General features: G+C 37.2%; 1 protein-coding gene across 3 annotated transcripts in view; it reads right to left on the bottom strand.

Annotated features, from left to right (window-relative positions):
- ZFC3H1 (zinc finger C3H1-type containing) overlaps positions 1 to 13,366 on the bottom strand; it is a 50,632-nt gene extending 37,266 nt beyond the window's left edge. The window contains exons 1-2 of one of the 3 annotated variants that reach the window (XM_043446255.1): positions 12,533 to 13,366; positions 7,549 to 7,965 (exon numbers count right to left, since the gene is read on the bottom strand). In XM_043446255.1, the coding sequence (XP_043302190.1) occupies positions 7,549 to 7,965; positions 12,533 to 13,127 (1,012 nt within the window). In that variant the 5' untranslated portion in view covers positions 13,128 to 13,366. The remainder of the gene's footprint in view (positions 1 to 7,548; positions 7,966 to 12,532) is intronic. The other 2 variants (XM_043446257.1, XM_043446256.1) reach the window with 2 other exon arrangements.
- Position 13,367: the final 1 nt, after the last annotated feature.

Here is a 13,367-nt window from a genome sequence, read left to right as displayed (position 1 = left end):
TTATTAGATTGCAATCTTTTTTTTATGTGCCACTGACAAGGTTGTTGAGAGCCTTTTCCCCTAACATGATTTGCCCATAAACCCTGTGGTTTTTATTGTGTAATTCCAGTGTAGTGATTTTCAGGAATGCATGTCACCTTATAGCAAAACTGACCATACTTCAAAGAATACCAGAATAGTAATAACTATTACATAAAAATTAACAGGAAAAAAAAAAGACAGACTTTCCATAATAAATGTAAAAAGAACTGAACTTTTGTCCGACACGAGAGGAATCATTAAGTTAGGCGAAGTCTATTAGTTGATGAGGCTCTCTATAAAAAGGTAGTAGCACCTCCCTGTAAGGGAAGTAAAAGCAACTATCCACTAAGCTGGCAGATACCTAATGAGCACAATGTCACCTGAAAAACAAGCACAAGCCATAAATTTCAGACCATAAATTCAGCTTCACACAAAGATTAATAAAAGCAGGTTATGGTTTAATTGACCAGATACGTGGTTTGGTCCTTTTGTCCTACCACCTGTCATAGGTCTTTACAATATTATTATGTCAATTCCTACTCAATACTTCCAAAATGAAAATGGGTCTTGTGCAGCCATGTAGTATTTTTAAAATTATTACCTGAAATTCTAAACTGAGCAAGAGATAGTCAGGATTCGGGGGTAGTTGAAACCATAACTGGACTTTCCTGGTGGTTCAGTGGTTACAAATCCACCTGCCAATGCAGAGGACGTGAATTTGACGTCCTCATGCCGGGGAGCAACTAAACCCATGCACCACAGCTACTGAGCTGTGCTCTAGAGCCTGTGAGCCACAACTGCTGAAGCCTGCGTGGCCTAGAGCCCATGCTCTGCAACAAGAGAAGCGACCACAATGAGAAGCCCACACACTCCACCTGGAAACTTAGCCCCTACTCACCACAACTAGAGAAAGCCTGCACAGCCAAAAATAAACAAACAAAAAAAAAACTGTAACAAATGAGAACAACCAAGGAGAAGAGAACACCAAAGATATCAACAGATAAGAAGTTATAAAGGAAAAGTGTTATAAAATAAACAAACAGGAAAGTCAGAAGAAAGTTGTAAGAAATTACTGATGTGTATAGTATCACTGAAACCCTGAAATTTCAAGATTAATGAGAAAAGTATCACTGAATGTAATAGATGTGTCTACTCCCTATAGAATACTCTCAAAGTTGCAGCCAGGGTGAGTCTTTGAGAATACAAAGCAAATTATGCCAATCTTTTGCTCAAAATCCTGTAACACCTCCTGTTTCACTCAGAATAAAAACTAAAGTTCTTGTAAGATACTGCATGATCTGTCCCAGCCATTCTCTCTGACCTCTTTTCTCCCACTATTCATCCCCCTCACTCCCTCTTCTTTAGTGGCACTGGCTTCCCTATTATTCCTCAAATGTGCCAGTACCCCTCTGCCTAAGGGTCATTACTCTAGTTCAGTGAGTCTCAAAGTTTAGCAGGTATCAGAATCAACAGGAGGGTTTGTTAAACACAGACTGCTGGGCCCCATTTCCAGAGTTTCCTCTTTAGTAGATCTAGGGTTGCTGTTGTTCAGTCACTCAGTTGTGTCCAACTCTCTGCAACCCCATGGACTGCACATATGAGGCTTTTCTGTCCTTCACTATCTCCCAGAGTTTGTTTAAACTCATACCCATTGAGTCAGTGATGCCATCCAACCATCTCATCCTTTGTCGTCCCCTTTCTCCTCCTGCCTTCAGTCTTCCCCAGCATGGTCTTTTCCAAGGAGATCTGGCATAGGGTCTGAGAATTTGCATTTCTATTAAGTTCCCAAGTAAAGAAGGTCTAATGACCACAGTTAAAAAGCCAATACTCCAAACTATCTCTTCTCTTTGCTTGGAAACCTCTTTCCCACATGTACACATTTGGCTATTCCCCCACCATCTTCAAAGCCTTTGTTTAAATCTCACCTTCAAATGCAGGCCTCTCCTGATCACTCACTAATACTGCAGCCTGTACCCACTGCCTCCATTCTAACTCACTCACTGCGATGCTTTTTCTCTCTCTACAACTGTTACTTAGTCATCATAATTACTGTTTCCTCGTCTTAAAATGCAAGCCCACAAAGGAATAAATGATTATTTATTTTTTTCACTGATGTATTCCCAAGAGCCTGGAACAAAGTGCTCAACTAACTTTTGAATAAATGGAAGAATGAAACAAAAAAATGAAAGAAAATGAACAGTAAAATCTGCAACTAGGTTAAAGTAATCTTGCCCTGAGTAGTTTCAGTACTCTGGTAGGGGCAGACAAGCAAACTGCATTGTTAGGAAGGTATTGCATTGAGTTACCGAGATGTAAAGTGAAAAGAGTCAGCGCAGACTGGCCTTTCTGGTAGTCTGGTTGAAAAGACAGAAGTTAAGGGACAAGGTAGAATGGGGAGGAGAGATTGTTCAGATTTGGGGATGGAATACACCAGTGTGTTTATAGTAAGCACTCCTTAAGAGAAAAGTGGTTAAAGAGGACACAGAATAAAAAACCTTTGGAGTAAGATCCCAGAGAAACTGAGAGAAATTAGAGCCAGGAATCAGGTTAAGACAAAGTGGCCATAAACAAAGAGAGGGTCACCACTTCCTCACAGTAGAGAACTGAAATGAAAATTGATATGGATATAAGCTTACAATTAGGAAGTGAAAAGTTAGAAGTTGAGTGAGATCACCTGAAATAGGAGGCAACCTCACAGACTGACAACAGGGATAAAGGTTGAGTAAATGGCCTGAAAAAAGAGAAATTGGGGGCGGGGGGGGAAGCTGACCCATAGCAACCAAAAGGTTTAATGGCAAAGCAGCAAGTTTTGCTGAAGACTGGGGAAGGGGTGCATGTGTTTTAACACTAATCAATATAATTTCTTGATTCAGATAAATTTCAGCTTTTTTGGTTTTCTTCCCTCTTTTACACTGCTGCCTGTTATATTTCTAAAGCAGACATCTGATCATATCATTTTTCTGTTTAAAAATATTTGATGGCTCACCTGAGGTTTAAAGAAAATCTAAATCCCTTAAGCAAGATATTCAGTGCCCTTTGCATTCCAATCTCAACCTGTACTTTTATAAATTTATATCCAACCACTCAATAAACATACGTATATTTCACACTGCACCTGTATTAGATCAATCTCAATATCCTTTAAAAGTTCTTTAGGCTTTCAACTGCTCATTTGGTTCCTTCTGATGGGAATTCCCAAGTGGAAAAGATACATCCTCCAAGACATTACCATCAAACATTACCATCACAATGAAAACTTTCTAAATCCCAATGAAGGTAGTTGATCCTTCCTTTGCATTACTGCAGGCTGTCATACATAACTCAAATATATTCCAGGCTGTCATACATAACTCAAATATATTCCATACTTGTCTATGTGTCTTCTCTATCCCACTGGGGTATAATCTTCGAAACTGCCTGTCTGGAACCATGGTGCTAAATTGAGGAGGAATAAACATGTCCCTAGGAATGTGTAACCAGAATCAGTCACCACTTGGGTTTGCAATCAAATTTACATCACATGAGTTGCCTGAAGAGGTCAAATATAACATAGTCCCAAATCAAAAGTCTACTTAGCTCCTTGGCAGCAGCAAAAGCAAATCCTCGCTAGGAAATTTACCTTTGTACAGGCCACCAAAACTCCCTACCAAAATAATTCAGAGGACAATGAACACCTTACTTTAAAAAAAACAATGAACAAAAAACACTAAACATGCAAGAAAAGAAGGTACCAAGAAATGAGAACCAGCAGGGATAGCAAAAATTAGAAATTAGACCCAGATACCAGAAACTAGCAGGCAAAGAGGAAAATCAAAACAAGCCCATAATTAAAATGTTTAAAGAAATAAAGATAAATTTGAAAAACAGAAGAAAAATTTTTTAAAATGACCAAAGAACAAAATAAAAATGAAACACTAAAACAAAAACTGTAACTGAAATTTAAAATTCAGTAAGTGGGCTTAAGGCCAATCAGACAAGAGATAAAGAATTTGAGAACTAGGTGGACTGAAAGATACATCAGAGGACATTTTCCAGAATGTATCACACAGTTACAGATGCAAATTTAAGAGAAATGAAAGGTGAAGTGAGATGATTTACTAAAACATACTGATACAATACAGAGTTCAAAAAAAAAGAGAATGGGACAACATAAGAGATAATGACTATTTTCAGAATCAATGAAAACTAGGAGCAAAACAAGTCCCAAGCTGAATAAAAATAAAAAATACAATTAACATATCACAGTTTAACTGTAGAGTATTAAGACAAAAACAGGGTCTTTAAAGCAACTAGGGAAAAATGATAGATTACCTTCAAATGAGAAACTGTTAAGATGGACAGCTGACTTTTCAAAGTTAACAATGGAAGCCAGAAAATATCTTCAACATATTGATAATATAATTAACTAATCTAGAATTCTAAACATGGGAAAGCTGTCTTTTAAGGGGGGGTAAACAGAAGTAACTTTTTCATATGGTAGACACAAACTACTACATGGAAATTCTTAAAAACGTATTTTAAGCCTAAGTGATTCTAGACATAAAAGAGTGAGTTAAGAAAGAGTTAAATACATGGCCAAAGGTAGGCAAAAACTGTCCTTGTGTATCAGGGAGAGGGTAAATGCCTTGATTAACTTTAAACACTGGTAAGAATTCATGTTACAATTCTTAAAGGAATCAAAATGAGACCAAAAACTTAATACCTAACTGTCAAACCAGTAAAAGAAAAAAAAAAATTTTAAACAAACAAACAAAAAAAAGAGGCAAGAAAGAAAAAAAGGAAATACAAAGATCAGTAATCATGAAAAAGTGTGAACAAATTATATTTGTCTTGTTAAAAGACAAAGATTATCAGGTTAAATTACAAATGAAATCGGTTCTATTTAATGTGCAAATAACCTTTGGAACAAGAAGATACAGAAAGACTGAAAGGATAGGCAATGACATACAAAAAACATACACTTCTGAAGAGAAAGATGGTGTGGCTGGCTATTAATTTGAGACAAAATCATCTTTTAGGCAAAATTACTACTAGACATAGAGGTCACTACATAGTAATAAGAATAATAATTCCCTAGCCTCAATGTATTTAAAGTAAAAACTGAAAACCAGAAATCCACCACCATACTGGCAGATTTTAGCAAGCCTCTCAGTAACTGATAGGTCAAGCAGGTCAAAAAACTGTTTACATCTTCCTTCTAAGATGTGAACATAAAAGCCTGATCTAACAACCCAAACATTCCTTTCAAACACACAAAGAACTTATAAAAACTGATCACATGCTAGACAATAATGCAAGTCTCTAGAAATATTTCAAAAGATTGGTACCACATAGGTCTCTGACAGTGTTGACTGACTTACAAGTGGATAACAAAAAAACAGCTAAAAACCCTACATTCTTGGAAGTTAATAGTTCCAAATAACCTACAGGCCAAAGAACAACAAAAATCAGAAAAATGCTTAGAACTGAATGAAAAAAACTTACGTATTACAAGCTGAGATGCAACTAAAACAGAAACCTTACAGCCCAAGTGAAAGCTGCTCAGTCGTGTCCAACTCTTTGCGACTCCATGGACTGTACAGTCCATGGAACTCTCCAGGCCAGGATACTGGAGTGGGTAGCCGTTCCCTTCTCCAGGGGATCTTCCCAACCAGGAATGGAAGTGGGGTCCCTGCACTGCAGGCGGATTCTTTACCAACTGAGCTATCAGGGAGGCAAAATTTATAGCCCAAAATGAGACTAATAGAAGTTTATACCACAAAACGATGTCAATAGTAGAGAGGCTAAGAATTAATGAGTTAACAAGCAGGGAACTTATTTCTGAGGAAATTTTAAAAGGTATGGGGAGATAAAATTTATAAATGCTACAGATAATAAAAAGGTAAGACATTTAAGAATAACTTAGTATAAACTGTTCAACTTACAGGAAATGAACACATTACTAGAAAATTACAGTTTACCTAAACTGCTTTACCCAGAAATAGAAAACCCGAACAGTCAGTAGTTTAAAACCTCCCCAGAAAAACTCCATCCTGCCCCAGATAATTGTACCTGCAAGATCTACCAAATATCCCAGGAATGAGTACAACCTTAAACCCATTTGAAAGAGGGAAAGCCACTCAACTCATTATGAGCACTGTAACTTTATACTAGGCTCCCCCTTCCCCCACTCAGTAGAGAATCAGCCTGCAATGCAGAAGATAAAGGAGGGGCAGGTTCAATCCCTGGGTTGGCAAGATTCCCGGGAGGAAAAAATGGCAACCCACTCCAGTATTCTAGCCTCAAAATCCCACAGACAGAGGAGCCTGGCGGGCTACAATTCAGAGTCACAAAGAGTTGGACACACTACCAACTTTATACTAAAACTTGCAAGGAAAAACAAACAAAGCTACAGGCTATGAACATAGATGAAAATTTATAAACAAGTATTAGCAAAACTTTATTCATGAAGGTTTTATAACTGCCCCAAACTGAAAGAACCAAATGTCCCTCAAGTGGGAAATGGATAAAAAAACTGTAGCAAAGCCATACAATGGGACATTCAACAGTAAAACAGAATGAACTACTGATACATGTAACCACATGGATCAATTTCAAACACACTAATCAAAGAAGCTAGGATTAAAAAAATGTTCTACATGACTCTATTTATATGACATTCTGGAAATGGCAAAAGTATAGGGTCAGAAAAACAGACCAGTGGTTACAAGTGGGGTTGGTGGCATGAGGGAACTGGCAGGACTTAACGGAACTGTTCTACATCTGAACAGTGATGGCTGGCAATGATTACCCAACTGCTTGCATCTGTCAAAACTCAAAAAACTACACAGTTAAATGGATAAATTTTTACTGTATCTAAATATACACTCTCATAAAAGAAGAAAAGGAAAAATTAACAACCCATATCCATGATGTATAAAGATAATGTATCATGAACTAGCTGGATTTATCCCAATCATACAACAGTGGTTTAACTCTATAAAAATCAATTAATATAATCCATTACACTAATAAACAAGAAAAATTAGATGCTCTTCTCCATAATGAAGAAAAAATATCTGATAAACGTCAACATCCATTCATGCTGAAAATTTCAAACAAGGAATGGGAGTGAGGTCTGAATTCCTACAATAAACTTAACCAACACTATGTCTAAAAGTAAACAGCAAAGAAAGGATATATGTGTATGTATGGTAGATTCACTTGGCTGTACAGCAGAAACGCATTGTAAAGCAACTAAACTCCAATCAAAAAAAAAATGTAAATGGCAAAAGTATCCCCTGTAAGCTAGGGAACAAAAGTGCCCATTACCACTTATGTTAAAATTGTATTATTAGCCCTGATCAGCACTTAAGGCCAAAATCAAACAGAATTTGTCATCATCCAACAATATGACTGTTTATGTAGACAGTGCAAAAAGAATTCAGACAAAATATTAGAATCATTTCAATGAAGTACACTACCAAAATAACCAGTTACCCCTTTGAAGGAAATGTCATCACTAACTGAAATTTTAAATTCCATTACCTGGACTAGATTCAGTAGTGTCAGATTTCAGGGAAAGCTGTTTTGTTCCATCTTTAACTTTTTTCAATCGGTTCTTATCTCCTGGTAAAGTCAATTTTTGCCTGAGTGGTTTTAATTCAAATGCCTGAAAAGTTTTGACCTGTGTTTTCTCCTCAGGAGCTACTTCTTTACTTGAGTCTTTTATAATACTGACATTATCAGTGCTTGTTTGGTCCTCAAAGTTCAACATTTTAGGATCTTCTTGCACATTCTCCTCTTTGCTACTCAAAGCCAGTTTTTCATCCTTATTGATGCACTCTAGTTCCAACTGTATTTGCTTATACTTCAGAAGTAAATCTTCAAACGTTTCTTCCCCACAGTTTTCACTTTTTGATGAATAATTCTGTTTTCTTGATGGAGATCTTCCAAAACTTTTGGCTGAACAGTGTATTAAGGAAACCAGTTGCCAAAAATTTTTCAGTTAATTTAACAAAAACACATTAAGTTATAGATGAATTGTCTCCCTTTTTTGTGTTTTTCAAAGATGAATTGATATTTTAAAATTACTAAATTCCATTTAACACATGTGCTGTTATGTGTTAAGCACTCTCATTATGTGACCATATTTCAAATTTAACAAGTATTCATATAAACAGTCCACTTATAAGATCACCAGTGTCACTTATGACCCACAGTATCCACAGGAACAGCACCTAGTTAGCTTACAGCATCCTTCTGAAGGGATCAGGAAAGCCCATAATAAGCGGGTTGTTAAAGATTTGTTTCTGAAGGAAGAGGGAAGAAACTGAATGGTCTGTCACCGATGTTGATAATTTACACTTCAAATAATCAGAAGACGTTTCTTCTTTTTAATTAATTTCTCATCTCAAATTTTTAAAAAGGGATAAAAAATAAACACTGATAATTAATAGTTAAGACTAAGTTATGAATAAGAAACACTGTATTGAAAACCTAACACATAGCAATCTTAGAACTCATCAAGTATACTAACATCCAAAATAGGTACAACTAAGACAATGAAACCATTTTTTAAAAAAAACACCTTAAGTTGTATTCAAGATGTATCTTCTAAACTAATTTTTCCTTGAAGATAAGGATATTTAAAACCTGTTATTTTTGGTCTTTCTTTTCTTTAACATAGTGATACATAAAACATAACTTCATGGTTGGAAGTGGCTACAAAGTTCCAAACTAAAATTTTTATTCAAAATAATTCACACATGTAAGAACTGTTCCACCTCACTTCTCCAGTCTAGAAATTAATAAAAGACAAGTATTTTATTTGGTTTTAACACACTAAGGCATTAATAGATCATTAAACTGGCTAGGATATAACATTACATTTCCCTAAATATAGTTTCTTCTGTGAAACAATTTACTGGACAAACAATCTGCAAAGATTTTTAAACTTCTCTAATAACCAACTTAAGAACGGGAATTACCACCAAGTATTTTCGGAAACTAAATGATCATTACAACTGAAAATCTTTAAAGGTTTTGCAGCAAAATTGTTCTAGCAAGTCTTTGGTTTTCTGATCTCCTTTTTAGAGCTAGGTTTTTTGAAATAATACTGGTTTCTCATTACCTCCTCAACCAAATGGAATCTGGCTTCTGCTGGCTGAGTTTATCCATTGTGTTTTCAAACCTTATTCCATCTGATTTCTCTAACTCTTTGTTTCTCTAGGTTTTCGGGGTTTTTGTTTGGTTTTTTTTTTTTTTTTTTGGTCTTTAATGACATCTTTCTCTCCCAACTGCTTCAACAATAGTGTTCTCCAGTGAATCCTACTTGGTCTCTCTCTTTTCATTCTGAGCATTCTAATGCACTCCCACAGTTCTGCCTGGTGGTAGGTATTTGGGGTTCTATCTCCCACAAGCTATCTTCCATCCTATTGTTAATCTTTCTAGAACACAAATCAGATCTTATCCCTTGTTTTAATCTCACTAAGAATAGAGTCCAAAATCCTTACAATGGCATATAATGCTTTCATGATTTCCTTCCAGTCTTACCTCTTCCAGGTTTATCACAATTTATGCATAGCTTTGTGTCTAGGTTTTTCTGTTCTTCAAATTGACCCCAATTCAAAGGCCCTCTGCTACATGAAGCTAGAAATTATTTGCTCACCCACCCCACCATTACATATTCTTTGTACATAAACTTGGGTAATTATCTACATTTAAATCTCACTTTTTCAATGGAGTCACAGCAACTAAAAAAATAAGACTGGAGTCCCTGGAAACATTCAGAAAGAGAAAAGATTCAATACACTAACAAAAAATAAAATAACTAAAGGACAGGAAAAAAGGAAAATCAACTGAGCTATGACTAATTAATCTCCTTCAAAGCTAAATGAAGTCTCCTACTTCTACCTACACAGAACAGTTAGAATGAAACCAACACTTAAATGATTTAATAAGAAATTGGTCAACATGGAGCTTCTAACTGAAATCTGGTTTATCTTAGCTATGACCAGATTTGAAAGTTTAAGCTGCAGCCATCCAAAGGAGACATATGCTAAGAGTGACTGACTAAGTGCCTATCAATAAGGAAAACTAAAAATGAATGAGAATGAAAATAACTACCTCCAACAGAATCTGGTTTATTCTATTTCATTAAAGCTGCATCTAGCATATTTTAATTATTACTGAAAAAGTTTTAAAAAATACTCACCTGTACTCATGCTACTTCACTTCTACATTACAGAAATAAGTCACAGAATAACTCTTATTCTTTCTTAATGCAATACTTGTAACATAAAAATGTCACTATTACAAGTACACAGTGGAAATAAAAATTAAACTTGGTATAATCATGGTATTAAAGGAATTTAAAGTAACAAAATCTTTTATTACAAAATTTATTTGCTCCCGTTACATAAAAGAGGCTGGGAACTATGTTTCTCTTCACAAGTTTTTATAAAGAATTCCACCTCTAGGATGGATTAATGTTACTTCACAAGGAAAACAATGAGCAGAGGATCAAAACAATCATCCCTGTGCAGGATGTGTGAAAAGAAAAACACCAAGACAGCTCATTTCTGATGAGTTACTACAGAAATCAGACTGGATACTTTCCATACTTGTTTCACAACACCATATGCTTGTTCATTAATAAAAACATCTAAGGTTAACAATTAATAAAGGTATATGGCAGAGGCCAAATTGATATCGAATGCACGGGCAGAAAGAAGGCAAAAGCAGGAAGCAGGCAAGTCCATGCATCACCTCCTTCTCTAACATAAAATAAGAAAAAAACTTTAAGCTCCCATAGTACTTTTTACATACCTCAATTTGAACTTTTTACACTGAATGTAATTAACATTTGTCTCTTCAACGCACAAGTTTCATTTTTGTATTCTTTTTTTATCCTTTTTTTAAATTTTTTTTTTTATTGAAGGATAATTGCTTTACATAATTTTGTTGTTTTCTGTCAAACCTCAATCATTTTTGTATTCTTAAATAATTTACGAGTCTGTAATTAAACAGCTCTTCTGTTCTTAGGCTCAGAACCGACAACTAACAAATCCTTGGTTTAAAAAAGTATCTTGGGCTAAGGGTTTCTATCTTTATTCAAAGAACATTTTCTTTTTAAAAGTTAAATACCTATGTGATTTTTTTTTCCTGAAACAGTCCTGGAGTGCTCCTGACCCAACTTGTGGTTGCATAAGTTTTTTCAGAGCACTAGCATCAGAAGCTCCTCCTCCTTATCTAAACTACATTTCTGGTCCTCTTTCTATCCTGACATCTGCAAAGACCATTTGGTCTTAACTATTCTGTGAAAATAACGTTGCCTGTCTCCCCAACAAATGTCATTACATGTAAGTTTCATATATAATGAATATATTAAAAAATCACTACAGCATGGAAATTACAATCAGCAATAAGTATTCTCAATAAACTATTTTTATGCAGTTATCATGGAGACAAGACACAATTATCATGGAATATGTCAAGACACAGTTCTACAAATAATCTGAAAGAGAATATTAATTAATCACTATAAATATACATCTGCATCACTTTGTTGTATCTTGAAATACATATCCTAAACGTAAAAAAAAAAAAAAAAAACCTTTTTAAGGGTAGTTCTACAAACACATCTTAAAATAGCAAATCCTCAGATGAATAAACTCAGGAATGTTTAAGATAACTAACAATAAGATTAGAGGGGACAAGAATCAGATATTTGCTATTTTCCTCCTTAACCTCTCCATTAGCTCCACCTCCCCAAAAACCCCATGGTTTCCAATACATTAAAATAAAAATGTTGGTAAGTTTCATTATCTCTCCAGTCCACAACTGTCTGCACTAAGAGTTATAAAATGCCCAAAACATGAACATAAGAAATAGAGAAGTTAAGGAGGTAAAGCTTCTGCCAAAGATACATGAATTTCAAACCTCTGAATTAATAGTTGGTGACACCAGGGTTTTTTTCCCCCCAACTTAAAAACGCAGCAATGTATAAGAATAAATCAAGAAAAGTTAAAAAAAAAAAAAAAAAGAATCACAAATAAAAACATTAGGACTCGGTGTATCGACACTTCATAATCTTCAATGTGGCAATGCAATACGATATAAGCAACAGTATTCCTCAAACTTTTTACAGCTAATACTTTTTTCTCCCTCTAACAATCTAAAACAACTTCACATAACAAAGTTTACTAACAAAAACAAAGGCTAATGAAACCTGGACTTGTGATGTAGTATTTCAAATCTGATTTTACACTTAGATTCCACTAGTTTGGCCCCCATCCAAAAACAAGTTACTGTTAAAAAAAGCAATATACCCAATCAAGCAATTTTAAGAAACAACGCGGCAGTTTGACACACCGGGTTTACCGAGGAACCACCTACGTTAAGTATATTGACACAATGACAAATAAGCGGTTCTGACGGTTCAGAAAAGTTACTCATCTCATAGACCCAGTAATGACGCTAAAGGGAACTTTAGTGACACACCCAGGGCAGACCGCCACGTTAAGGATACAACTCTTCCGAGGTGGAGAGGGCTCTCGCCAGCTCTGACTGCTGCCGAATCCGGATCCCGCTCCTCCTCCCAGAGGTCTGCCCCCCGGCTTGCCTCCTCGCTCACCCCCTCCTCGTCCCCGACTCCAGCGACTCCCACCCCGGTAAGGCCTGCCTCGAAAACGGAAACGGTCCAAGGCGATGTGGCTCCGTTCCCAAAACGACGGCCGGGGGCTGCTTTCGGACAGGGAGCTGGAAGGCATCCTCACGGAGGGCGGGTGAGACCGGAACGGCTCTTTGGGTCGGTAGCTGCTATGTCCCCTGAGGTGGCCCCGCTCTGACGCGTGCCGCGAGCGTGAGAAATTCCTCAGCTGCAGCTGAGAAGAGGACGACGACGAGGAGGAGCCACCGCCTCCGCCGGATCCACCGCCCCGGGCCGGGTGAGGAGGCCTTCGCCGCGGGTACGGTAACAGCCCGCCGCCACTGCTACTGCTGCTGCTCCGGCTCCGTATCTGACTGTTATTATCGTCGTCGCTGATCTCCCCATCTTCAAGCTCCCCTTCTTCCTTAGGCGAGAGGCCACTGGAAGCCAGGGCCGGAGTATCTGCGGTCGCCATCCCGGGAACAGCGCTTTCCACACAACCTTTAGCCCTCTATCCGGGGATCCGCCCGACTACTGCCTTCCTCTTCGGCTTCCTTCTTTCCTAACGGACCCGGTCGGTGCGGCCTTATCCTGTTTGGAGACCTAGCGGGCTCTGCTCCCCAACTTCCCCGCACCCCAGCTCTTTCTCGCCGGACCGTCGCAACCCTCTTCCCTACCCTAGCGCCCCCTTGCTCCTCCGCGATCGGGGCTCTTC

The sequence above is a fragment of the Cervus canadensis genome, chromosome 25 (genome assembly GCF_019320065.1).
Source record: "Cervus canadensis isolate Bull #8, Minnesota chromosome 25, ASM1932006v1, whole genome shotgun sequence".
NCBI classification, from domain to species: Eukaryota; Metazoa; Chordata; class Mammalia; order Artiodactyla; family Cervidae; genus Cervus; species Cervus canadensis.
Note: the sequence above shows the minus strand (reverse complement) of the source record. Positions and strands in the feature narration are given on the sequence as shown.